At 38.3% G+C, this 26,857-nt stretch overlaps 2 protein-coding genes, 1 long non-coding RNA gene and 2 other non-coding genes across 6 annotated transcripts in view; 3 read left to right on the top strand and 2 right to left on the bottom strand.

Annotated features, from left to right (window-relative positions):
* LOC131535881 (sphingosine kinase 1) overlaps positions 1-2,369 on the bottom strand; it is a 35,013-nt gene extending 32,644 nt beyond the window's left edge. The window contains exon 1 of the mRNA XM_058768397.1: positions 1,853-2,369. Within this exon, the coding sequence (XP_058624380.1) occupies positions 1,853-2,267 (415 nt within the window). The 5' untranslated portion in view covers positions 2,268-2,369. The remainder of the gene's footprint in view (positions 1-1,852) is intronic.
* Positions 2,370-7,059: 4,690 nt separating this feature from the next.
* On the top strand, positions 7,060-8,342 carry LOC131537893 (uncharacterized). Its single transcript, XR_009270423.1, has 5 exons — positions 7,060-7,216; positions 7,318-7,399; positions 7,761-7,800; positions 7,920-7,975; positions 8,251-8,342. It is a non-coding gene; the product is annotated as an uncharacterized LOC131537893 (long non-coding RNA).
* On the top strand, positions 7,612-7,687 carry LOC131538183 (small nucleolar RNA SNORD49). Its single transcript, XR_009270505.1, has one exon. It is a non-coding gene; the product is annotated as a small nucleolar RNA SNORD49 (small nucleolar RNA).
* Positions 8,096-8,167, top strand: LOC131538182 (small nucleolar RNA R38). The gene has a single exon (XR_009270504.1). It is a non-coding gene; the product is annotated as a small nucleolar RNA R38 (small nucleolar RNA).
* LOC131537892 (fas-binding factor 1 homolog) lies at positions 8,300-25,535 on the bottom strand. Of its 2 annotated transcripts, none has more exons than XM_058771588.1 (31): positions 25,099-25,535; positions 24,626-24,653; positions 24,492-24,542; positions 24,329-24,404; positions 24,040-24,100; positions 23,516-23,566; positions 23,325-23,448; positions 23,170-23,250; positions 23,007-23,048; positions 22,782-22,901; positions 22,576-22,708; positions 21,898-22,043; positions 21,699-21,795; positions 19,907-20,296; positions 19,756-19,827; positions 19,608-19,669; positions 18,490-18,684; positions 18,216-18,316; positions 18,021-18,140; positions 17,842-17,942; positions 14,966-15,172; positions 14,675-14,782; positions 14,458-14,597; positions 14,263-14,381; positions 14,041-14,163; positions 13,577-13,762; positions 12,134-12,310; positions 11,917-12,054; positions 10,736-10,829; positions 10,553-10,656; positions 8,300-8,440 (listed from the first exon to the last, which is right to left on the bottom strand). In XM_058771588.1, the coding sequence occupies exons 1-31, from the start codon at positions 25,099-25,101 to the stop codon at positions 8,360-8,362; spliced, it is 3,531 nt and encodes a 1,176-aa protein (XP_058627571.1). In that variant the 5' UTR covers positions 25,102-25,535; the 3' UTR covers positions 8,300-8,359. The 2 variants fall into 2 exon arrangements, with proteins under 2 accessions (XP_058627571.1, XP_058627572.1); XM_058771589.1 differs by having other exon boundaries at positions 23,170-23,232.
* Between the last annotated feature and the right edge of the window lie 1,322 nt (positions 25,536-26,857).

Below are 26,857 nucleotides of genomic sequence, written 5' to 3'. Positions count from 1 at the left end.
AGATGGACGTGTCCCATATGTCTGCGGGTGACTCCTCATGTCCTCTCAGCATCTCTTCACATCTGAGCATCATCTCACACACTCTAATTCATGAATTACACAATCTTACCAAAACAAGATCATATGTGACCCTGGACCACAAAACCAGTCTTAAGTCGCTGGGGTATATTTGTAACAATAGCCAAAAATACATTGTATGGGTCAAAATTATCGATTTTTCTTTTATGCCAAAAATCATTAGGATATTAAGTGAAGATCATGTTCCATGAAGATATTTTGTAAATTTCTTACCGTAAATATATCAAAACTTCATTTTTGATTAGTAATATGCATTGCTTAGAACTTCATTTGGACAACTTTAAAGGTGATTTTCTCAATATTTAGATTTTTTTGCACCCTCAGATTAGTGTCTGATCAAATATTGTCTGATCATAACAAACCATACATCAATGAAAAGCTTTTTTCAAATTGACACTTAAGACTGGTTTTGTCGTCCAGGGTCACATATCTGTCTCCATCAGATGTTAAAAACATACACATTTCAGGTTTATAGCTAACCAGTCGTGATCTACCGCATGCACTACAATAACGACTGTCATCCAGCAGGTCAGACTAGTTCAGTTTGTCATCTAGCTGTCATATTTTCCTCCTGGCAAACCGTCACACCTCATCGTCACACGTCGAACAGGCGAAACCGCATGTGAATGTGTAGGAACAGGCATGTCACCCTGACACAGTGAAAATATTCACCACTGAATGATTAACATGCTCACATACCGTTTGCGTGGTATCTCTGTATTTTCAATGTACTTTTTATTAGTCACTGGCTAAAGCGAGTTCTAACAACTAGTACTAGTAACTAGCCATCAGGAAAAGTGCTCAGAGCGTTCTGGCAAAGTTATGAACAAACGTTCTTCCAGCAGTGTTAGAATACAATAGAATGTTCGTTCAAAGTTATCTGGTCTTTATTAATGTTCTCAAAACATTAAAACGCTAAAAAAAAAAATCAGTCGAAAAACGTTATTTACACATTGTTAATGGAAGGTTTTTGGTTTTTTTCCCCCTGAAAGGTTTTATTAGAACGTTAGTCTAACGTTTTTTAAATGTTATTACTTGTGCCAGAAAGTTCAGAGAATATGTTTGCAAAATGATGAAATCGAACGTTCCCTTAACGTTCATATAACGATGAAAAACATGTTAAAACGTTCAGAAATAACAATTTTAGAGCTTAATGCTAGCAAAACATAGTTTGTTAGCTGGATATCCTTTTTACAAAAAGTACTGTGGTAGTACCATGGTACAGAGATGACAATACAAAATATAAATACTGAATGACTAATATATTCATATTGACAAGGAACTTCAACATATTATTACTATGTGCAAAAAAAACATGGTATTAGCATGATCATCTTTTTTAAAGAGTTGTCCCTGCTGAAAAAAAACAAAACAATAAAAACCATCACAGAATTTATAATAGGTTATAATAGGAATTGTATGGGTTTTACTGGAAACTGTAATGGACCCTGTGGGTTTCTATTGGTAATTGGTCGCCTTCTATCGGTGGCTTGTTAAATCCAATAAATCCTAATGGAATATGTTAGAAAACACACTACATGAAACCATTTTAATGGTTTTAATGGTTAAAAGTTCATAGTTTGTAATGGCATTTGTAGTGGAAAGCATTATAGAATTTCTGTGATGGTTTCTATTGTTTTTTTTAGCAGGGGTGCAATGTTTGTTGATGTTATTGTTCCAAAGTGTTATCGAAGACGCTCATAAAAGACGCAATTTCGCCTGTCTATTGAGTGACTGTCTAGAGTTTGAACTCTGTATTAAGTTGGTTTCTCACCGTGCGTGTGTTCCGGACGCCGCGCGGTGTTGATGGCGCGCGCCCACCGTTCCGCCTCGCGCAGGCTCGCGTCCTCATCGCTTTCCTCCGTACCGAGCGCGAGCCGAAAGCGCCGCTCGTCCCTCTGGCGCACCGGACCCGAGGCCATCCAGCGGCGCCGGTACGCGTAGAAATACACGCAGAGCTGCGCGCCCTGGTCCTCGCTCTCGCCCCGGTGCGCGCGGCTCCCCAGGCAGTCGCGCAGGTCCAGGTGCTCCGGCGGTGAAGCGCAGCTGATCCTCTGGATAGTCAGGCAGCTGTCCGACAGAGTCAGCGCGACTGTGAGCCGCCCGGTGTCCGTGTCCGTGAACAAACCGTGCATGCGCGCGCCCGCGGCGGGCCCGTTCCGCTGACGCGCCGCGTCCGGTTCATCCATCCCGCGGCGGGACGGTGCTGCAGTGAGTGTGTGCTACCGCGGGACGCTCGTTAAACACATGTGCGTGCGTGTGTGTGTGTTTGTGTGTGTGCGGGAGAGAGAGTTCACATAGGCTATCTCTCCCTAGTGACGGAAGAGCGGCATGACATTAAAATAACGGAGGCAAAGGGCGTGACACTCAGGATAGGACACTCCTGAGATGTGACTTAACTAACAAACGCTGTGTGAGGACTGTGATCTCTGAAGTAGACTACTTCAAAGAATACCATGTGTGAGTGAATAAAACACTTTTACCAACGGTGGTACATATCCAAAAAAAACAAACAAGATTACTAGTAAAAATAAAAAAATTAAAAAGTGGAAAAATTTGTTAGGTGAAACAAACATTAACTGAAATAAAATAAAATAAAAAGGGAAATAAATAATAATAAAGACGATAGATAATTTAAAAAATGTCAAAAAAATATTAAAAATTATTAAAACTAATGAAAAGAAAAATATTAAAAATAACTAAAATACAAACTAAAAAACGAATTTACAATATTAATAAAATTATAAAAGCATAACAATGATGTTACAACAACACTGGTACATATTCCATAAATCACAGTATTTAACCTAATAGGCTACATATATAAAAACAATATATGTATAAATATCATCATGGTATATTATGTGCATAAAGTCACAGTATTGCCATAGTACAACTGAAAAAAAATAAAATAATGTATGTATAAAATATTTTTTTCCAGTAAAGCCTTAAGTATATTTTGGTTTCATAAAGCCCAAGACACTGCATGATTTTCGGCTGTCCCAGACGAAAGATTTGAATCGTGAAACAATCGTGCCGATTTCTGTGTTCGTGGCTCCTAATCGTTGGTCCTGTGTCATACAGTGAGAGAGGTTCAAAGACGGCCTTTGTCACGGTCTTGCGACCAAAGATAGCCTACGATCATTTTCTGAGAGTGTGAGAGATACTGCATGATCATCACACAGTGTGTTTGCTTAAGCCGCGGTCACACTAGACTTTGAGTATGTGAAATTGTTTCACATGCTGCAACGGTTGTGATATGACGTCACACTGTGCAGCGTCTTTTAAAAAACTTAAATTAAACACGTAACATTATAATACATCTAAAATGTAAAAACATACAATCTACTCCACTTTCCTCTAGCGCTGCCGTTTTCTTTTAATTCAGATGGAAGGCCGTGGTCACACTGGACGTTTCGCTCCATTGACTTCCATTCAAACACATGCAATTGCGTCAGACCGGAAATGCAAGCCCGTGCGAAGATATTTCGCTGCATAGCAAAGTTCAAGTTTGGTGAACTCTGGCCTGCGAATTCGAATTCATATAAAGCGACAGAACTGAAATTATATCATGTTTATCAGCAGCACAGCATATGAGTGAGAATAACGCGATATCTGCCTTTGATCTCGTAGGTATCTGTTCCACTTCGAGAGCGCAGAACTGTCCGTCTTGACTGCGCTTATTTCACTCCTCCACTCACTGCAGCCTGCCTACTCTCGCCTACATTTCAGGCGAGGCGAGGCGCATCTCAAACAAGCCTAGTTTCGCATACTGAAAGTCTAGGCTGCGTTCCACTCCACTTTTAGACACTCACTCGTGAACTTCCCTAAGCACTTCCACTCGGGCGAATCCCCGCTGCCATTTTGAAGTGCCTTCCACTTCGTGAAGTGGACGAGGGACGTTTATATGGACAGACCCTCGGCTCGACCCCTCGATTTTGACCAAGGGAGCGAGTCTGCTTCATATGCACACTTCAGGCCGCTCCATAGACCACAATGCAACACGATTGTGACGTCATCGCAGATCGCAATTAATTTATCCCCCACCCCACACAACTCTATAATATAAATATATAATTTTTTTTACATTTATAACACCCTAAGCATACCTTTATACATATAGAATGCTGCACCAAACAAATTCGTAAGGAGAAAAAGTGTAAACAATAAACCAACTCCATAGCGGATTCAGCACACAAAAAATACAACTGCTAAAGTGTATTTTTCATGCTCTTTTTGTTTATCACTAGCGCACACTGATGACGTTTTATTCTTCTATAGTAATGTGTGTCGTATCGTACGAGTTGTCATCATCGTACACACATGTCGTAGTCAAGTGTAGTCATGTCGCACAGTGTGACATGCAATGATCTTATAGGATTGCTAAAACCGTGTGGTCTGTATGCTATAGAAGGCTTAAGCTAGGGCATTCATAAAGTGCGTGACTCAGATTTCGTCGTAATCACAGTACAAGCATACAGCACAAGCACAGTGTGATGTTTCTATGATGTACGCACAGCTCACACATGCGCTTATTATTATTCTTTTTTTTTTCGTTGTAGTACTATTTAGTAGTGCCGGACGCATTTAAAGCACTGCTTCGTGAAGCTTTAAAAGATTTGTGAATCATTAGTTTCGAAACAGTGGTTCGGAGTGCGTATCAAACTGCCAAAGTCACGTGATTTCAGTAAACGAGGCTTCGTTACGTCATAACTGTTTCAAAACGTTTTGAAATTTCAATGGTTCGTCGCTGGGATCTCTGTGAACCCGTGAATCATGCGAGTTTATTGAGATCGCCCCCCAGTGGCGAACAATTGAACCAGCGTCTATGGTTTTTACCTGATCTCGGATCAGTTTCATCAATTTGTAAATTTTTAAGGAGACATTTGTGTAATTAAAAAGATGAGTAGTAGTTAATAGTGTCTTACTGGCCTCTATTTATAAGCGCTCCAAAAAAATAAACAAACCACATATTAAAAGACACTTCATATTTAACGGTATCTTATTATTTTTATAGCATTTATTGTATTATAGTTTAAATAAAACATTTGCAATGGGTTTTTAAAAGCTGTTTTTAAGCATGTTTTAGTCCCAGTTTTTGTTGCATTTACACAATTTTGACCAGCAGGTGTCCCTAGCATGTGATGTTTTGAGCGCTTCAAAACAGTGAATCATTTTGCGAAGAAGTTCGTTCAGTTGATTCGAAGCTTTGAAAAGGTTTGTTTCTACCATTACTACTATTTAGTTTATCCACAAGGTAGAAGGGATACAGCTCCGACCGGAAACTAAAAGGCCCGGTTTCACAGACTGGGCTTAGACTAAACCAGGATTAGGCCATAGTTCAACTAGGACATTTAAGTAATTTTTATTAATGTACTTAGAAAAAAACATTTCTGGTGTGCATCTTGAGACAAAACAAAGGCACTGATATATTTTAAGATCAGTCAGTGCAAGTTTCTTTCAGTTGAAACAGCTCAGACTTACACTTTAGTCTAGGACTAGGCTTGTCTGTGAAACCGGGGGAAAATGTAATGTAATTTTCCACCTATTAGATTGTGTTTTATTAACGTCTACACCTACCCCAACCCTAAACCTACCGCTTACAATAATGCAAAAAATTATGGTTGTGCAGTGTGACAAAAATTGCGCTATATTGATGTGTGCATGCCCAGTAGCTGTATCCCTTCTAGCCTTAACCCAGAACAATAGATGTTGACGAGACGTGTGAGGCAATTAAAAGATACCCGCAACTCTAGTTTACACCAGTATAAAGACATTTTAATCACTCATTACGTTTGGAGAGAAAAAGTGCAGGCACTACACAAGAATCAAGTTTCTAGTGCGCATGTGTCGATCGCCAATGTGCATGCATGCTATCAAATGAAGTATATTTGAAAGGCTGTGCGTAAAAACTAAAAAAATTAATAAAATGAAGTACACTTTCGGGTCTACTCAAAAAAACTAAACAAATCTTATCTTAATATAATGTAGGGGAGACTACAGTCAACTAAATATAGCTACAAAGAGAAAGAGAAAAAATTTAAACTAATAACATTTATGTAAAATACTCCAAAATAATCCATCTTCCGTCATTATACAGTTGACTTGTCTTAATACCCATTGAAAGCAGTATAGCCTACTAAACCACTACTGGTGAAAACAAGCATTTGTGAGACTGGACATCTGATTAAACTGCACCTTCTCTTGGTTGTTAGCGTGGTCATTTTCAAACACTTGTTTTGTTCACTTCTTGATGTTGCAGACCGGTAACATTTGTCAGCGTATTATCATTGATTATCTTTCCCGTAAAAACAATGCTTTGGAAAGAAGTATGGTCTATCTGTGCATCAAAACATGTGGAACATTTGTGTTACTCACATAACATTACATTAGATTTAGACCTAATTAGATTTTACAAACGAGGTATGTTTATTATTATTACCCATTATATGCAATTATATGACTTTTTAATTATTTAGTAATTAATTTAGTTGTTGGTTGATTTAATGACCTTTATTTTGTAAATCTAAACAGGGGTGAAAACATGTGCACTGGATAAATAAATCACATTTTTCACATATATTTAAAATTTATAATTACAATTACGTTGCAATAATGTGATTAATGTTTATTTTTTTATTATTATTATTTTTTTAATGTTCAATTAGTAATACTTTTATTTTGTGAAGCGCTTCACTTTCCCAGCACGCATTACGGTTTCCCCATGGCATTTCCAGCGCGCCAAACTCATTTATGCTGCCTTCGTAGGGCACTTGGAAGGAAAACACTAATGAAAGCAGGATCGTTCCAAACAGAATTCAATATACGTTAATAAATGAGTTCAGAGCATAGACCGTTATTTCGAACGCTACACCTCTCAGCCTTCCAGAAGTCACCTTCGAAGGGAATAGGGCTCAGGGCTGATCGCTACCGAATGGAACACACCCCTAGTCACGTGGGTCGCGAGGCTCCAGCGCTATAAAAGCGGACGCTCCCTGCTCTCGCTCTCTTTCCTCTGCAGCACGCGCGTGTTCGGCCTGCCTCAGACACGCAGGACAGATCAGCTCAAGTAAAGCGTGTTCATCATGAATTGCACGCAAAGATCCGATCGCAGCGCTTGCAGACCACCATGATAAATGTAAGTCTGTCGTTCAAAGATGTTTTTATTAGTGTGTCACTGATTTTAAACGCAGTAATGGCGTTCAGTGTTTCACGGTTTTTTCCTTTGTCTTTCTGTAGGCTGAATTCAACGCGACTTGATCATGATTATCTGCTGGCTGGCTTATCACTGTGTGATAATTAGGCGCAGTTCATGAAAATGGTGGGTATTCAAATTTATTTTTGTGCGTTTCAGTGTATTACGACGTTTTAAGGAAGAACTTAAGTAATTAAATGTGTAACTTTTGGTTAAGTTTGTGTAAATGGTTTATTACTGAATTTGACCTCTGGGGGGATTTAGAACTTTTTTTTTTTTTAATTTAAATTAAAAAAAATTTTTTTAGAAACATTGTTTACTCCAATGCATGAGTTGTGTTCTGTGATGAAACTGCTATATAGGAAGTGCCGTCTGATGCGATAACTGAAGATGGCAAAGCAAATCATTCTGAGACACAACGTGCTGATATGAAGTGCATCACTGTTCTGGAGACGGATATCTGATCAAATTATTTGTCTCTCAACAGGTGAACATCTGCATCTAAACGCTGATTCAGCACTGATCAGGTAAGTCTAATCATAAGCTTTTACTTGTGCATGTTTGGCCGCATCTTCCCGAGATGAGTGTGCTCAAATAAATCTGCATAACCTTCAACAAAACCCAACTGATACATATCATCTTACAGATGGAGCTGAAACCACCATGAAGTGTCCTGATTCACCTAGATATAGAGCTGTACGTGTAAGTATTTTACAATAAATTCAGGGTCGTAAATAGTGCAATTCAATGCTTTTTAGGTCAGAATAGTCTCTTATAAAGAAACCATCTGACTTAAGATCAGTTTTTAGATAGTTTATTCGTTCAAGCCTGTGATGAGAGAAGTTATCCCTGTCTGAAAAGCATGTGTGGAGTTTTTGGTAACCTGAGGCTTGTTCAATTTTCATTTTTACTTCAACTATAAAGATCAAATTTTTAACTGAAGTGACTCATATATATATTTTTTTCAATGTTTGCAGATGCGCTCAGTGGTGACTGTGGTGAATGATGTCAGACCATGAAACATCATCTTTTTACAACATTTATTAACAAATAAAGCATATCAAAACGATTCCCATCTCTGTGTGGTCATGTGTTGCAGGCTGAGTTGTATGAGGTTTTCTTCAGCGTGTCCAGGAAGTACTGCTCCTCTTGCAGGAAGTCTCTGTCCTGTTTGAGAAATGGCCAGAAACCATTAGTATTGATTGTCACCAATTTAGGGGAAACACTTGCTCTGAGGCAATAATGGCAAGCATTACCTCAAAATGGAAGTTAAAATAAAGGACTTCCTAATGATTTTAGTGGTTTATGCAGCTCAACCACTGTGGATTTTAATAGGCATTTTTAGAGGTATTTTTGTACACTTCATCTGATAATTTGACACATTAAACATTGTGATTTTTCTCATAATTGGGGCTTCTGTTGGAAACCAATGGGTCCAAAAATAGTCTACAACTTAAGTCATAAAATAAAAATCTAAATATAATCACTGCTATTTTTTGTCAAAATATCAAAGCACAACTGCTGTGTTTGTAATGCTATATATATATATACATAACCTTCTGTTCATGTTTTTAATATTTAAAAGTTTTAATTCATCCCAAAATCACTAGCTGTGCTGTATTCAGCATATTTCAGCAAATGGACTCCAGGGATTGCAAACAAACAATTTGTATACTGCACCCATTGCTTCACCGTAAGAATATATTGATATGCTATTTAAAGCTTATTGAAAAATATGGGTAAAAGTGCAGTAACATTTACTGTTTAGCAATTTTTCACAGGTGAAATCCAGTCATTCTAATAGGAATCTGTGACGGCAAAGATTTCTCTGAGCAGATTTCGCAAGGCATTCAAGTGGGTCACATGATCGATAATGTTTTGTGTTAAAATGAGTGCGCGCTGCAGTTTTGTTGTCTGCTGCTTTAAATGCAGGATGGACTCTGATTGGCTGTCAATGTTTTTATCATTCATCTGCTGGAAAATAAAAATAATTTCAAAGGTGAACCGAACATTATAGTTCATCCGTGCCATTTAATCTCAGACTGCAGGGGGCAGGATTTCAACAGTTCACCAGCGATTATGATAACTACACACTCCAGCCATTAGGGAGTGTGATAAGCCTCATCAGTCTGTAATCATTCACAGATTAACTAAAGGCAGACATTTTGAATTTTGTGGAAAGTTTGTTGTGGTTGTTTGATGCTCAATGTGTTACACCTGCTCTAGTTGACTACATTTTATGTGGAAGTGGATTGTAAATGCCATTTAAACTGGACTGACCATCATTTTCTGATCTACTGTTTGCCTTTTGGATTTTTACACCATTAGATTACTGGCTTTAACATCGATGGGAAATATGGTGAGATCTCTAGTGATGGTGAAGTGAAGCGTTCTGAACCCGTGAAGCTTTCAACACAATTGTATCAGAAAAAGGTTCATTACTCAAAGCTTTTTAAAACGGTTCATGCTGTGGCCATCTTGTAGTTTTTTTGATGCAAGCTTCGGAGTTGAACGTACATCACTAGATATCTCTTCTTTTGATGTATTTACTTGATTGTGCTTGTCAAACTGAATTTTTGCTTATTTAAATTTTTCACTGGAATCATTCAAAATTGTGTTCAAATCTTTCAATATTAAAATTTTCAAAGTTATTTATTTGAATACTGACATCCCTCCATTTGTATTTTTTGACTGTTTACACAGTGAATTATTCACTTACTCATGTATATGCATAAAATATACTCTTGAGCTTATTTTGCACTTAATTAATGTTTATATACCATGTTAGTGTTATGTATTTTACATCATTGGGTTTTTGACTCTCAACATAAATAGAAAATGTCAATTGTCAGAACTTTTTGCTGCATATTGGAATATTTGCATTTTGGAGACTGAATCATTATTTTAATTTTCACCGGAGAAGTTTCTTTTTTTAGCTATTTGTGCTAAACTGAAATTTGCTTTATATTTTTGGGAAATGTAGTGGGATCTTTTCATTTTATTTATTACTTTTTTAAATTTATTGCATTTTGGAGTGTTTATTTGTTTATTTTTGGCTATTTTTGCTAAACTAAAAAAATAATGTGTAAACATACATGTATATAATATACCCTTGAGCTTATTTTTAGTTTAACATGTTAAACCTCTTTAATGTGGAGTGCTTTGCTGCAGTGGTCATTTGATTGGTTATAGTCCTCTCTAATGGACACCGGCATCAGAAAGTGTCATCGCTGGGGAGCTGGGTAACACGTGAGCTGAAGTGAACATGTGTTTCTGTACCTTCTCAGCGGTGTGTTTGATGAGGGCGAGGCGGGCGTGAAGTTCAGCAGGCAGCGGGTTCACAGCGGGGGTCAGGTGTGTGCTGGCCAATCCTGGAGAGAAATCTGACAAACACACACACACACACATGATTGACTGTCGGACACACTGAACACCTGCGGTGAGTCTGAATGAACAGATTACCTGTGATGAGAGGCGCTGACGTCCCCGGATGGACGGGAAGAGGGGGTCTCAGTCGCTCCATGTCTCTGTGATGATCCGTCATCCTCAGACGCTCCTGCAGGTCACATGTTCAGAGTTACACAGCCACGAGGAACTAGATAACTGAATCATTTCTCATTAGTTCAGCTGTTTTCAATGCAGTGCAGCTTTACCATTACCACGCTACATATCCATCAAATAGTGGTGTGGAATCACAAAACTGTTGTCATCACAGTCAAATATGCTCTCTCTTACACTGTGTGTAGTTTTGGGAAGTCTGGTTCATCTTAATGAAGGAGTTTGTTTGCACAGTCCGTGTGAATCAATAATATTGTTCAAATGGTTCATTGATTCATTATTATTTTGAGACATGATTATTCTGACCTGTACTTATCAAAATGCAAGTGCTGTCAAACGATTAATCGCATCCAAAATAAAAGTTTTTGTTTCCATACTATATGTATGTGTGCTGTGTATATTTATGTATATATAAATAAACACACATGCATGTATATATATTTCAGAAAAATAGGTTATGTTTATATATTAAATATATTTACATGTAAATATTTTCAAAATATATACTGTGTGTGCATTTATGTATACATAATAAATATACACAGAACACACACATATTATGCAAACAAAAACTTTTATTTTGGATGTGATTAATCGTTTGACAACACTACAAAATACAAGAAATAATTATCATACAAAATGTATTATATTTTAAGCAACTAAAAATGTCTTGCTGACAAATGGGTAAGATCTAGTGGTTTAAAGGATAGTGGCAAATATTTGTGAAGATTTCAAATGAATTTTTGGGGGCTGAACTGTAATCCTTAAACAGAGTCTTTTAATGTCATCATTCTTGATCTAAATATGCCAAACTAGATTTTTTTGTTAACTATTATAAACTATGGTTACAATGAATGACATTTTAGTGTTTCTCCTCTGTAAATCATTGTAAAAATGTATGATAGTTATTATTTTTTGCTGAGAAGAAATAAACAGGACACATTCTAGCATACGTAAGAAATGTAAAGCTGTATTAAACTTGTATTGTTTTGATGCTTGAAACCCAGATCTCATTTACAGTTATTTATTTTAAAGTCATTTTGTGACAGTGGTTGTGGTCAGTGATGAGTGTGTGTGTGTGAGACCTGCTGTAGGTTGTGCTCCTGTTGTCGTAGTCTCTCCACCTGCGTGTGGATGTTGCGTAGTCGTGTCTGATGTTCGGCCTCCACCTGTCTGGCCTCTCTCAGTGCTCGCTCTCCCTCCTCAAAGCGCTCGGACGCCAGCTGTGACACAGGAACGCTTCAGTGTCACATGATCAGCGTCACACACTCGCTCACACACAGATCTGCTGTAGTGTTTTACCTTACTAAATCCCTCCACCTCCTGCGCTCGTGTCTTGAGTCTCAGAGCCGCGGCGCTCAGGCGGTCTTTCTCAGCGTCCAGCTCCTGTCTCAGTTTCTCCAGACCGTCTCTCTCTCTCAGCAGCGCTTCCTCCTTCTGTTTCAGCTCTCCGGCGCGCAGCTTCAGATCCGCCTGCTCCTGAGTATCACACAAGAAAAACCTTCTTTTCTCATCTGATCTCACTCACCAGTACCTCTTGCTTTTTACCTGCTCTCATCTGACCTCCTGCAGCTGACTGTATAAACTTAGTTAGCAGTTTTGTTATTTTTAACTAAATCTATTAAAATAGTTTTCTTTAATTAAAATAAAGCTGAAATATAAATATTTGATGAACTTAAACAAAAAATGGCAAAAGCAAATATTATAAAATTAACGTAACACAATTAAAACTAAATTTAGTTTATAAATAAAATGTAATTTGAATTAAAATGTAATGTAACTTACTTTTTAAATACATTACATTTAAATGAAATGAAAGCAACAAATATGAAAATACAAACTAATTCAACATATTAATAAATACTAAAACATACTATACTATATTGTACTAATACTATACTACTAAAATATTATATATTATAAAAATAAATAAATAATAAATCATTCTACATCTTTTTTCCATTGAATATTTTTATTTATTCTGCATGCTGTAAAATGTTTTGGGTGCTCTTTCTTTTTAAATATTAAAATGTACACTTAATTTAAACTCTTACATGTAAAATATTATATCTTTATATATTTGCAATTTAGACTTTTCCCCTCAGAATTCTAACATTATTCAAGTTTTCAAATAAAATTCTGACTTTAAAATTTAAATTGCATTCCGAGATACAAAAAGCTACAATTCTGACTTTAGATCACAGAATGCAATTTACAAACTTACATTTTGTTGGAAAAAAAAAAAAATCAAGAAAAAAATTAAATCAAAGCAAGATGTTTGCATTTAGATGAGGCTTGTTCATTTATTTATATGGTGATACCTTTTCTTTTTTTTAGTATTCATTCATTTTTGCATATTTGACTTTTTTTTTAGCTATTTTTGCTGTACTGAATTGTTATTTATTTATTACATATAGGAAAAAGTATTTGATTACTTTTAGCTATTTTGGCTGAACCAAAATATTGCTTTAATTGAATGTTAATTCACAATAGTAAGGTAAAAAGTGAGAAATAGTGAGAAAAATCACAAATATGGTTTCATAGTACTGAGATACAGCACTACTGTATGGTTTGCATGTAAACATTAGCACCTAGCTCAATTTATTACATGAAAATGCATTATCACTTTTAGGCTCATATAGGTTCAAACATGTCTGTATTGCTCATCATGATTAATATTAGCCATTACGCCACGATCCATATTTTGGCCTGTACTGTGATATGGACTGGCGGTGCTGTGTTGACCTGTGCCATGCTGAAGATGGACCCCTCTCTGTTTGCGTCTCTCTCTATGGCTCGGTTGGCCTCTCTCTCCACGCGCTCCTGACGCAGTTTCTCCTGCGTGTGAAAGCGGCTCCACTCGGCCGCCAGCTTCCTGCGCTCTTCTGCACAGTGCTGCATGACGGACTGCTGCTCCTCCAGCAGAGTGCTCTGACACAGAGAGACAGATGTGTGTGTTCAATTATGTGCAGTGTGATTTCAGACACCCATCCTGTACCACACGTTTGCAGAATACAACACACTGGAATTAAAAATGATGTTGTTCATGGTAATAATTCATTTTATTTTGATATTATGATTTTTCTGGCTCTATATAGTTGTTTTTTTTCTCTCTTACCCCTCAACTGCATTACATTGCATGTTTCTAACTTGACACATGAAATGAGTCCAGTAAGGGTTGATTTATCAAGTGATGTTTTGCCTCTGACCTTTGCCCTCTCCAGCTCCTCCCTCTCCATGCTGAACTGTTGCATCATGGTCCGTCTCTCCTCCTCCAGTCCTCGCAGAGATGATTCAGCTTTGGCCTGTTCTGACGTGACCCGCCAGCGCTCCTAAACCCACAAACCAGCGTAACATCACGTTAAACACTAATACATTCATGTTTCCATGTTCAGACTAAACATCATGTGGATTCAGAGGGGTTTCCTGACCTTCTCCAGCTGTCTCTGCTGCTCGGCCAGCTGTGTGTCCATCTTGGCGATGACCTCTTTGAGTCGTGACCTCTCTTCGGCCATCTCACGCTGCTGCTGACTCATGCGCTCCTGCAGAACTGAGAGCGAATGACAGATTCAGATCCGCTGGTCCGTTCTGCACAGATCTGGAGATGCTTGTTCTTGTGTTTGTACCTCTGAGCTGTTCGTCTCTCTGTCTGGCTCCGATCTCCAGCCCCTGCGCCGTGTTTTCATGTGAACTCTCCACTCGAGACGAGAGATCGCCCAGCCTGCGGGAGAACTTCTCCATCTGCTCGATGACCACCGTCAGAGACCTGCACACACACACACAGAAGCTCCATGAGATCCGGCTCAAGCCGCTGAGGGACGTCTCGTCTGTGACGTGCAGGACCTGGTCTGAGACGTGGCACTGGTCACCGCATCGATCTCCTCGTCCTTCAGTTTCTTCAGACGCTGGATCTGCTCTTCATGATCTCTCTTCATCTCCAGGATGGACTTCCTGTGACAAGTTAATGAAACAGACCTGTTTTACACTCAGGTGTGTTGGTTAATGTTTTTCTGTAACCATAGTCAGCTTTAAAGAACTTTGTGCTAGTTTTTTTATCATTATTATTATGAAAAGCTAATAATGAATTAAATGAATACTTGTAACTCAAAGTTTCAGGGAGCGTGTGTGCATCACCTCTGCAGGTCTCTGAGTCTCTCCACCTCTCTGTCTCTGTCCTGCTGACACTGCGTGAGTCTGCGCTGCTGCTGCGCCTGCATCTCTGCTCTCTCCTGCTCCGTCAGACGTGTGACTGCAGCCAGTCTCTCCGCCAGGTCCTCGTTCTCCTGCCTCGAGCGCAGCTCTCGCTGAGCGGCTGATTCCTCCAGCAGCTTCACACGAGCTCTGAGACAAGAGCACATACATCACGCCAAATGACACTCTTACAGGCATGTGTGTGTGTTACCTGCTTGTATGTTACCTGTGTACTACCTCTGTGTGTGTGTGTGTGTGTGTGTGTGTGTGTGAGTGTGTTAACTCTGTGTTACCTCTGTGTGTGTGTTTGTGTGTGTGTGTGAGAGAGAGAGATAGAGACAGTGTGTTACTTCTGTGTATGTGAGCGTGTTACCTGTGTGTGTGTGTGTGTGTGTGTGTGTGTGTGTGTGTGTGAGGCGTGTGTTATTTCTGTGTGTGTGAGAGAGATAGTGTGTTACCTGTGTGTGTGTGTGTGTGTGAGAGAGAGATAGAGAGAGAGAGAGAGATAGAGAGTATGTTACTTCTGTGTGTGTGTGTGTGTGTATGTGTGAGAGAGAGAGAGATAGAGAGAGTCTACAGCCATAAAGATTGGCATAAACACCCTTTAGAAGCTCTGCATGTAGAGTTCTGCAGAAGCATCCTTCATGTGCACAGAAACACACCTAATAACACCTGCAGAGCGGAGTTAGGCCGTCTCCCCCTGAATCTAATCATTAAAAAAAGAGTTTTAAAGTTCTGGATCCACTTAAACTCTAGTTCTGAAGATTCTCTTCATTTTAAAGCAATGAGTTCTCAAAAAAGTCATCTTTGTGTAATGGTGTCAGATCTGACTAACAAAGCCCTCAATATCACCAACCCTGAAAAACCTGGAAGAATCAAAGAAATTATGAATGAAGAGAAGGAGACATACATACAGCATTGGAAAGAACAAACCAAAGACCAAAGTCGTCTCCAATGTTATCTGAAACTCAACAGAGAGTACAGTCTGGCTGACTATCTGGTCTCAGTCAGGAATATAACTCACAGACATTTACTGACGAAGTACAGACTGAGTGACCACCAGCTGGCCATAGAAAGAAGACGGCATAAAAAGACGTGGTCACCTAAAGAAGAGCGAATCTGTAACGAATGTAGATCAGGATCAGTTGAGACGGAGGAACACTTCCTCCTCCACTGTGACAAATACACGTCCTTAAGAGACGCACTGTACCGTCAAATACAGCAGATTATTCCTGAGTTCCAGTCACTCCATGAACATGACAAACTAGGAATATTACTTGGTGAAGGACCTATTTCCTCTTTGGTTGCACAACATATTTATGAATGTCATAAACTAAGAAGTAAAGAGTGAACACATCTGCATTAGTAGTACCATTAATGTTTATATAATTATACATGGATGTATTTTGTTTTGTTTATTTATGGATGTATATTTGTTTTTTATTCTGTTATGTACAATGCTTTGGCAATATGTATCTAAGTATGTCATGCCAATAAAGCAATATGAATTGAATTGAAATTGAGAGGAGACACACACAACTCTTTCGGTTAATACATATATGCACTATTTGTAAGCAGCCCAGCTGCAATTGCTTTGGCAATACAAATGTATAGTTTTTGTCATGCCAATAAAGCACCCCCTTGAATTGAGAGTGTTACTTCTGTGTGTGTGTGTGTGAGAGAGAGATAGAGAGTGTTACTTCTGTGTATGTGAGCGTTACCTGTGTGTGTGTGTGTGTGTGTGTGTGTGTGTGTGTGTGTGAGAGTGTAAGAGAGAGATAGAAAGAGTGTGTGTGTGTGTGTGTGAGCGTGTGTTATTTCTGTGTGTGTGAGAGATAGAGTGTGTTACTTCTGTGTATGTGAGCGTGTTACCTGTGTGTGTGTGTGAGAGAGTGTAAGAGAGAGATAGAAAGAGTGTGTGTGTGTGTGTGTGTGTGAGCGTGTGTTATTTCTGTGTGTGTGAGAGATAGAGTGTGTTACTTCTGTGTATGTGAGCGTGTTACCTGTATGTGTGTGTGTGTGTGTGTGAGAGTGTGTGTGTGTGTGTGTGTGTGTGAGCGTGTGTTATTTCTGTGTGTGTGAGAGAGATAGAGAGTGTGTTACCTGTGTGTTACTTCTGTGTGTGTGTATGTGTGTGAGTGGGAGAGTGTGTGTTACTTCTGTGTATGTGTTTGTGTGTGTGTGTGAGAGAGAGATAGAGATAGTGTGTTACTTCTGTGTATGTGAGCGTGTTACGTGTGTGTGTGTGTGTGTGTGTGTGAGAGAGATAGAGTGTGTTACTTCTGTGTATGTGTGTGTGTGTGTGTGTGTGTGTGTGTGTGAGTGGGAGAGTGTGTGTTACTTCTGTGTATGTGTTTGTGTGTGTGTGTGTGAGAGATAGAGATAGTGTGTTACTTCTGTGTATGTGAGCGTGTTACGTGTGTGTGTGTGTGTGTGTGTGAGAGAGAGAGAGATAGAGTGTGTTACTTCTGTGTATGTGTGTGTGTGTGTGTGTGTGTGTGTGAGTGGGAGAGTGTGTGTTACTTCTGTGTATGTGTTTGTGTGTGTGTGTGAGAGAGAGATAGAGATAGTGTGTTACTTCTGTGTATGTGAGCGTGTTACGTGTGTGTGTGTGTGTGTGTGTGTGTGAGAGAGAGAGAGATAGAGTGTGTTACTTCTGTGTATGTGTGTGTGTGCTTGTTTGTGTGTGTGTGTGTGTGTGTGTGTGAGAGAGAGTGTGTTACTTCTGTGTATGTATGTGTGTGTATGCGTGTTTGTGTATGTGTGAGAGAGAGAGATAGAGTGTGTTACCTCTGTGTGTGTGTGCGTGTGTGTGTTACCTGTGCATGTTCTCCATGAGCTCAGTGTCTTGTTTGTGTCTCTGTTGAACGCTCTCTAACAGCATCTGATTCTGGTCTCTCTCCAGCTGTAAACTCCTCACCTGAGCACAGATGCTTGAAGATCTCAGTTTCTGCATTCAGCGGGAGTCTCCTGAACAATCAGTCTGAGGTAACCGTACCTGTCCCTCCAGATGAATGATGCGTTTCTGCAGTGACGTCACGTCGTGCTGATGGTCCGTGCCTCTGAGTCTCTGTGAGTCCAGAGAGCCGCTCAGACCCCACAGCTGAGACTGAGCCAGCTACACACACAACCCTTCATTAGTCTACAGTAATCAGCATCACAGCACGTTTTGTTTTATATCTGTATGTGTTACCTGCTGTTGTATGAGTAGCTGCTGTAGACTGTCTGCTGGTAAAGGTGCGTGTGTTTGTGTCGCAGGTACAGAGCCCTCTGCATCAGACTTCTGTGGAAACACTGAAACAACAGCAGTTTTAAAAACACATTATTATCTTCACACTATGGAATATATGTTTTCTTTATGTAGAATATGGTTTCCCATTTTATTTCCTTCGTATTTTGGTTTGTTTTCATTAGCTTGATGAAATATTTGTCATGATAAACTCCTGCTCTACACTAGTAGCACCTACTCCACACTGCAGGGGGCGTTAGAGCAGGCACATGCCACCCCTGGACGGGGTTTGAGGGGGGCGTCTCTATCTGGATGTCCCATCCTGAGGGTGTTCTGGGGTCCTGAGCATGTGGCTTGGGTTGTGTGCTGCTGGATGAGTTAAAGGGCCGTGGTTTAGGCTCTCTGGACTGTGATGAGAGGGTCTGATCGAGTCCTGGAACGGGACAGAACCGGTGAAGAGGGGCTGAGGGGCGTGACGGACACGATTAAGTGGGAAACATGGCCTGAAATACACCGAGCGAGTCATGAGATGCAGGGATTTCTGAGCAGATGACTGGGTCACTACAGGTGAGGGAGTGAATTGTGTTGATTAGGGATGAGGTCTGTTTTAGGGCGTTTGATTGGTAAGACATGCTGGTGTGGTGTTTGCTGAGAGGAAGCTAACCGAATACCTAAGAAATGAGGTGATAGATCGCTATTATGATTTAGGGATTTCAAATTTTTTTTTTTTTTCTCAATTTCTTAAAAAAAAAAACATAACTATAAAATGTTTTATTAATGACTTTTCCAGGTATACAAATCACTTTTAAAATGAGGCTTTCTCATATGTACAGGTTTTACAAAACAGTGGGAATTCTGATTCTTCAAAGGCAAAAAATTATTTAAAATAAGAAATATCATCATTTTTAGTTTTTTTTTTTTTTTAGCACATTTTATTGATTTTTGTCATCTTTTAAATAATTTTAAGTCTTCTTGAGGCCCCTATAGGAAGTTTGCTGAGGCCTCCTGATTGAAAACCAGTTATCTAAATATAACATGGATTAAAGGGATAGTTAACCCAAAACAGTTGATGGTAGCCATTCACTTCCATTGTATAGAAAAAAATACCATGGAAGTCAATGGCTACATCAACTGCTTGGTTACCCACATTCTTCAATATATAATTTTTGTGCTTTTGTGTTTTCTTTTGTGAAAAGAGCAAGTTCTTGCCAATGAAAAATGTTACAGTTGAGCAAAATTACTAACTTTTCTATTCACTATAGAAATTCCTTGACTTTTCCAGGAATGGAAATTGCCTGATATTTTCCATAACTGTAAAAACTATAAAAGATTTAACAATGCTGTGTTTCACTGTACCAGGTTTGTGTTGAGTTTCTGAGCTCGTGTTGTGTTGGACGGAGACGCCAGTGGACTCTCTGCTGGAAAACACACACACACTGCATTTAGTCCAGTGTAAATCACATGACCACATTTCCAGCAGTGATAGTCTCTGTATTGATTGTACCTGGGCTCTGGGTTTGGGACGGGAGACTCGTCCTGTTGTCTTCGTGGGGCTAAAGGCACATTTGATTTAGAGCTGCAAATACGTCACACATTTGAGCAAATCTCAGTGCATCCTGATCCATTCCTACCCCACATTCATTAAAAACGCTCACCTGACAAACACGTCCACTTCCTCCCCCAGACCTGATGAAACGTCCTGTTTCCTCTCTCTGTCCTCTGATTGGCTCACTGACTGTGTTTTCTTGCGACTCAGTGCTCCGGCGAGCCAGTCGTCTTCCTCGTCCTCGTCTCTCTTCACTGGTTTTGAGATGGTTTTAGGAGAAGAGGGTGCTGCCGGTGGATCTGCTGTCTTTAAAGCGGGTGTCTCTTTACGGGCCGCTGAGGAGGGTGACGCCGGGGGCTTCAGGGTCTCTGGTGCTGATTGTTTGGGTTCCTCCTTCATCTTTTGCTCCTCTTCGTCCTGCTTCAGTCCGAGCCAGTCTGATCTGGGCCGGGCGGTGCGTGCGGAGGGTGAGTGAACTCTCACGTCTTCAGTCGAGAATCTGACACCATACAGAGCAACACAGAGTTCAATTTAATGAAACAGCTCTATAGTTATATTACATAGTTGTATAAACAATGCTAAATCTGTTTGGCTTGTCTCCATCCTCTAAAAGCATCGATACTGTTAATATTTTTCTGTTGTTTAATATTTTAGCAATTTTTGAGCTAATAATATGTAAAGAATCAAGTTTGCAGACATCTTATTGTTTTGGGTTAATAGGTAAAAATCTAATGATTTTTTAAAGTTGACATCCTGCATTTTTTGTTAATGAAAAATATAATTTAAAATGTACATATTGCATAAATTGTGAAGTATTCGTGCATTATGGTAAATTTATTGTCTTTCATTTAAGTATTTTAATTGTACTTTTAATTTAATTACTTTTTTCTGATTTTGCTGCATTATTAGGACGGAATCTAATGATAGCATTATTATTAATCTTTGTTTTTGTTTTGAATATTTTAGTGAATTTTCAGGAAATATTGTGTAGAAAGATCATACACAATAGATGTGTTAGTAGATATGAACTTTAGGAAGTCAAGATCTTGAATTATGTTCATTAAAAAAATTATGAAAAGTAATGATATTACATTAATTGTGAAGTATTCATGTATTATTGTAAAAATTTTATTGCCTTTTAACTAATTTATTTATTTTTTTTAATCATTGAATTATAGATATTTTTAATATTAACACCGTAACAATGATTAATTTTACTTACTTTAATTATTATTAGGATAAAATCTACAGATACCTTTGTTATTATTTATATTATAATATGATATTATTATATACTTATTATTTGTTTTTGAATATTTTAATGAGTTAAGTAAATGTGTAAAATAATACATTTTCTGTACATGTTGTGAAAGTGATTGTTGTATTGTGTTAATGGGTAGACATAAAATAATTTTAGGAAGTTGAGGTCTTGCATTTTGTTACTAAAAATATTGTTACAATTTTTTTTTTGTATTACATCTGTTGTTAATTATTCCTGCAATATGGTAATATTTGTATTAAAAGAAAAACATTAAATATATTAAATGCAAGTGTAAAATTAAATGTAAGCATTAAATGTATTTTTTTTTACATTAATACAGTAGAAAGGTTAATTTAGATACCTTAATTAATTATTAATTTACACATTATTATTAGGATAAAATCTACAGATAGCATTGTTATTACTATTTTTGAATATTTTAGTACACTTAGAGTAAATATTGTGTAAAATTTTGTGTACATCCTATTGTGTTAACATGAAATAATTTTAGAAAGTCTGCATTTTGTCAACTTTCAGTAAATATGTAAAATTCTTGTTTGACACATCTTGTGCCATGTGACATGTTGGTCAGCCGCTAGTCAGCAGTCCAGTATATTAATGTGTCTGTGTGGACTCTCACCTGACAGACTGTCTGCGGGACTGACGGCCCTCTGGAGTCGAGCCCATCGTGGGCTGATAGGAGCCGAATGTGAAGTCCTCCTCATCCATCAGAGAGGCTGCAGAGAGCAGGACCAGAGGTTAGTGTTTGTTTATTGATTTCAAGAGCTTTGTTTTAATTTACGCATTTGATAAGTCAGTATTAGTTGAGACTGTATCACCTTTTCCAGCTGAGCTCTTCTCCGGCAGTTTCTCCGGCTGTGGCGTGTCTTTCTTCTCTCCCGTGACGGGTCTCTCCAGCAGACGAGGAGACGTTCCTCGGCCCAGGATCTCATCCAGTCGTGTGCGAGCTCTCAGAGGAGGATCGCTGATCAAAGAGGACAGAGATTCAGAAATAATGAAGAAAACAGAAAAGTGCATTTCTGAAAGATTTTACACTTTATGTCAGACAAAGTTTCAAGACAAAGAAGACAAAATTTTGAACAGAACTGACAGTCAAGACATTTACTACCCCAAAAAATTTACATAAACAAAACTATAAAATATTACATAACATTAAGGACAACCTTGTCTTATACAAAGTTGAAAATCTTACAGAAGCACACTTTTTATAGAGTAATTACTGAATGAACCTGAAACGTTTTCTGATTAATAATAATAATTTATAAATATATAATATAGTAAATATATAATGTAATTAAATAATAAATCATTTGCTTAAAGTCAAGTCAAATTTATTTGTATAGCACTTTTCACATTATACGGTTATAATGTTAATCTATCATAACAGGTTTTTTTTTAACTGTCCCATGTTGTTCATTTTAATTTTGATAAACGGGACAAAAACCTCCTAAAGACTGCCAGGATTCAACCAGCAGAGGTTTGCAGACATATGTTACCTGTCTTTCTTCTGTGACTTTCCGTTTCCTTGTGTTTTGTGTGTTTCTCCAAAGCCCAGAGCGTCCATCAGATCATCTTCATCATCGTCAAATGTCAGATCATCTCTCTTCTTCACAGCAGCTGCTGGAGATGCTGTTAAAACACACATAACGCTTTATCTTCTGTTATAGGGAGTCAGATCTTTGAGACGTCACCGTTCTCTCACCCGTCTCTGTTTTCTGAGGAGCGGCTGGTGAGGAAGAGGACGGCGGATCGGTTTTCTTAGTCGTCTTCTGCTTGTGTTCCAGGTCATCCAGTAAATCATCTAACGAATCGTCCACTTTATCTGTGAATCGTAAAGAACAGCCATCGTGCGTAACTTCAGGGTTTCCAGATGTTTTTTTCACCAAGTTTTTGCTAAAAGCTCAGCGGTCCCACTGTGTTTTGATACCTTCATCTGGAGGAGGAGGATCGAGACCTCCACCTTCATCATCTGAACCACACGCAGCGTGAAAATGGAGCAAATGGAAAAAATCATTCCTCAAAACACCTCATGAAGCCCTTTACCCTGTTAGATGCTGTCAAGAGAAGAAAAGTTGTGGTTTTGCACGTACCCAGAAAGCTGAACTTCTTGTAAGCTCTCGCTGTGGAGGCCGGAGCAGAACTGGGCTTTTTGTCTTCAAGAACCGTGTCTTCTGTAAAAACACATTTTTTAAATTTCAACATCTGAAATGTACAGAAACAGATGTGTAACGGTGCAGAAGTTCACCGGTGGTTTTGCTCTTGTCTCCTGCTTTAGAAGGTTCTGTTGTTTTGGAGTCTTTCATCTGAACAGGAGCCGAGCTCGGCTTCTTCTTGGAGCTGAAGAGATCCGCATCCATATCATCCATATTCTGAAATGAACAAAAATGTCATATCTCATATTTCAGCCAATCAGAAAACAGCATCTTCTAGATTTACCTTCATGCTGTCCAGCAGAGCGGCAGGATCGGCCTCAGACACGTCAGAGCCCTGAGACACAAATTCAAACAAACGTCAAACAGATATAATTAAGACTTTAATCTACAAAATCACCAAAACTTTAACTATAGTTAAAATGAAAATGGAAAATACCAATATAAAAACAAATTCAGAGTTGTAATACTATAATAGTAGTATTATAATATTGTAAAACTATAATAAAATAGCAGTGATACTAAAATAGATGTTTATTGCAATTAATCTAAGCTTCGAGATTCATTTGATCAATTTATCTAAACATGAGCTAAACGTGAGTTCTTCATATTTGCTGTGTTAATGCATGTAATAGTGAATTTTACACACATGCATAAAAGTTTTTCTCTTAGTTTCTTTTAATTCTACAGTATTTTAGTATGTTATGTAGTTTTTAAGAGCTTTATAAGTTTGAATTGAACTTAATTTAACATAATTAATAATTAAAAGTGTTTCATTTCTGCACCTTTTCTTGTGAGCATGTGTCTCACCTCATCATCTTTCTCAGCCTCTTCTGCCAGTTTACTGAAGAAATCATCATCCAGAAGCGACCTGAATGCAAAAAAAGCAGGTTTATGAGACATTTACACTGGTGACAGACTATCTGAGTCTCAGTTTATCAGACTGTTGATGTTTATTCAGATGTGCTACATGTTTATTTCATGCTGTGACTTAAATGTTCTTGCTTATGAGTTGCAACCCAAATGAAGCTCAGCACAAGTGCTTCACACAAACCATCTGAACAAATGTAACCAATCAGCTGTCAGATGCAGCACTCACCTCTTCCCGCTGCGGGACGTGAGGACGGCCGCGGGTTTGCTGGACACGGCTGCAGGTGAGCGCACCTTCACTGGACCTGTGGACCAGAAACACTCGTTTAAACAACACGCAGAGCACATTCACCTCCATTAAATAATACTGTGACTAGATCAGTGAATAACACCTTCATCGTCATCATCACCCAGCAGATCTCCTAACACGTCATCTATTGAGCCTGGGAGAAAGATGACAGTTTATATAACACCGTAAACAAAAATATGAGACATAAACACAGATATGAGCTGAACAAAAACTCACTTCTGAGCCCCTTCTTTGGTTTTGAAGTCTGCAAAAGATGAAGATGAGACAATTAAACACCTTTTATGCATTTTACAAATTCAGCTATCTCTTCTGATGATATTGAAATTTGCACATAAATGTTTATGTAATTTATTGTACTATAATAATGCATTTCTATATTTGTATTATTACACCGCAGAATAAAGTCTTTAATGTCACATGACCAGGATTTGTATCAACAGCATGCACTGAATTATTATATTTTAAGTAATTAATACTGAATTACAAATTAAATAGCAACAACTTTTGATTACAAGCTGTCTAAAATAATTACATTTTGAATAAACTTATCAATTATTGTCATTTAGCTCTGACACGACTCTGTTAAACACTAGAAGCTACGCCTCACCACCCCTCGTGTTCGCTAAACTATATTGCTTTGCATTTATTAATTTTATTTAGACTTTATTAGTAAGAAAACAGATGTTTACCATGTCTGATCCCCAGCGGGAGAAACTGGGTGTTTACAGTGAAATCTGCGCGCGTGCCCGTTTCCAATGGAAACCAGCACAGCGTCTACACGAGATCAGCTGATCATCACTAAAACCCGTTAAAGATCCACTTCTGCTGATGGATCCGGTTCTGGTTCTGTCTGGATGATAGGGATGCAGGCAGGATTTGATATTACTTCTCAATCCTCAGATGTGTTGTGGACGGGAAGAGCTTCAGTGTTGATGAATCAGTTCCTCAGAGTCAAAGATCCTGTGTCTCTGCGACCGGAACCCACACACGAAGCCGCACTTTCATTCTAGCGAAAGATTAATAAGTAAAACAATATTTATTTACGTAATTCTGAAACACTGTGATGAACCGGTATGAGCTGTGGGCTCTACGGGTTTGAAATTCCGTGACGCACTTCCTGTTTACAATAAGGCATTATGGGTAATGTAGTCCACGTGGATTGTTGTTCAGAGATCGGAACAATGAAGGTTTTTTTTTTTTGTGTGTTTTTTTTTTTTTTTGTATTTAGGAAACATACCGTGCAACAGTGTTTTATAATATTTAAAGGTTTGACTCGTAGTACATTCGAGCAGTGATCGCTTTCACTGACAGAAGCCAGTTTTCTCCTCAAAACTAAAATTTATTTATTTATGGATATAGGCTTTTGGTTACAAACGTTTTTTATTTATTTTTTTTTTTTTTTAAGTTCTTGTTTTTCATTTACATCATTTACTAGCTCTAGTTATTGTTTGGTATTTTGAAATATCTGATGGGAGTTTTGACTAGTTAGGCCTATTCCTTTTTTGTTAAAAAAAAAAAAAAACTCAAATAGGGGACCTAAAGTGACTAAAAACGTTTTAAAAAATGTTCATTAATTTCTGCTGATCCTCCAGACATGCCTTGCTTCAGCTCTGACAACACTGGTAAGGATTAGTTGTTCCACACATAAGACAAAGTTGCCATTTCTAGGAAAGCTCGGAAACTAAAAAAGTCTGGCAGCAGCTTCATCAGCAGGATCATCCAGCTGTTTTCTTGCAGTCCTCCTCAATGAACAGTGCACCACCGTCATTAGGTGACAAATATCTTTTTGTTTGTCAAGTTGGTTTCATATGATGGATAAAAAAAGTTTTGTTTGGGAGGCTTAGGTTAGCCTGCGTTTCTGCACTCTTGCAGCACTCCCATTACAATCAATGAAGTCTGGCACAATCACTCTTTGTTTTGCACCATGTCTGAGCTTTATTTGATAAATAGCTCATCCTCAAATCTCATTGCAGCTCTTTTGTACCACAAATTCAGTTTTTTTTTTTTTTAATTCTAAAAAAACAGAGCTTACTCATGTTGTGACCTTTGTTTTTAAATCTCAGCAGTTCTTTTATCAAGACTTAAGAACAGGTTTATCTAGTTTTACATACTTAGTTCTGCACAGCACTTTTGTGCTTACGATAATGGTGTCTCAACATATTTTTCATGTTCCCATGAGTGAAGTGTTTATATCAATCAAAAAGTGTAAATGTGCTTCTTCAGTTGTTTCTTGATTTGAAAGTGGGTGGTTCTTTGCTGCTGCTTACAAATGTGATGTGATGACATGTTTCGACTAGCCGTACCTGCTCATGATGTCTTCACAAACTCTTTAACTCTTCAGCTGGATCTTAATACCAGATGTAAAAATCGAGGGCTATAGAAGCACCACATTTAGTTCCATCACACAAGTACAAGGCAAAAAGTACAAGGCAAATATAAGGCAATGTC

This window comes from Onychostoma macrolepis, chromosome 03, assembly GCF_012432095.1.
Source record: "Onychostoma macrolepis isolate SWU-2019 chromosome 03, ASM1243209v1, whole genome shotgun sequence".
Lineage (NCBI taxonomy): Eukaryota > Metazoa > Chordata > Actinopteri > Cypriniformes > Cyprinidae > Onychostoma > Onychostoma macrolepis.
This window is presented reverse-complemented; position numbering and strand designations above follow the sequence as displayed.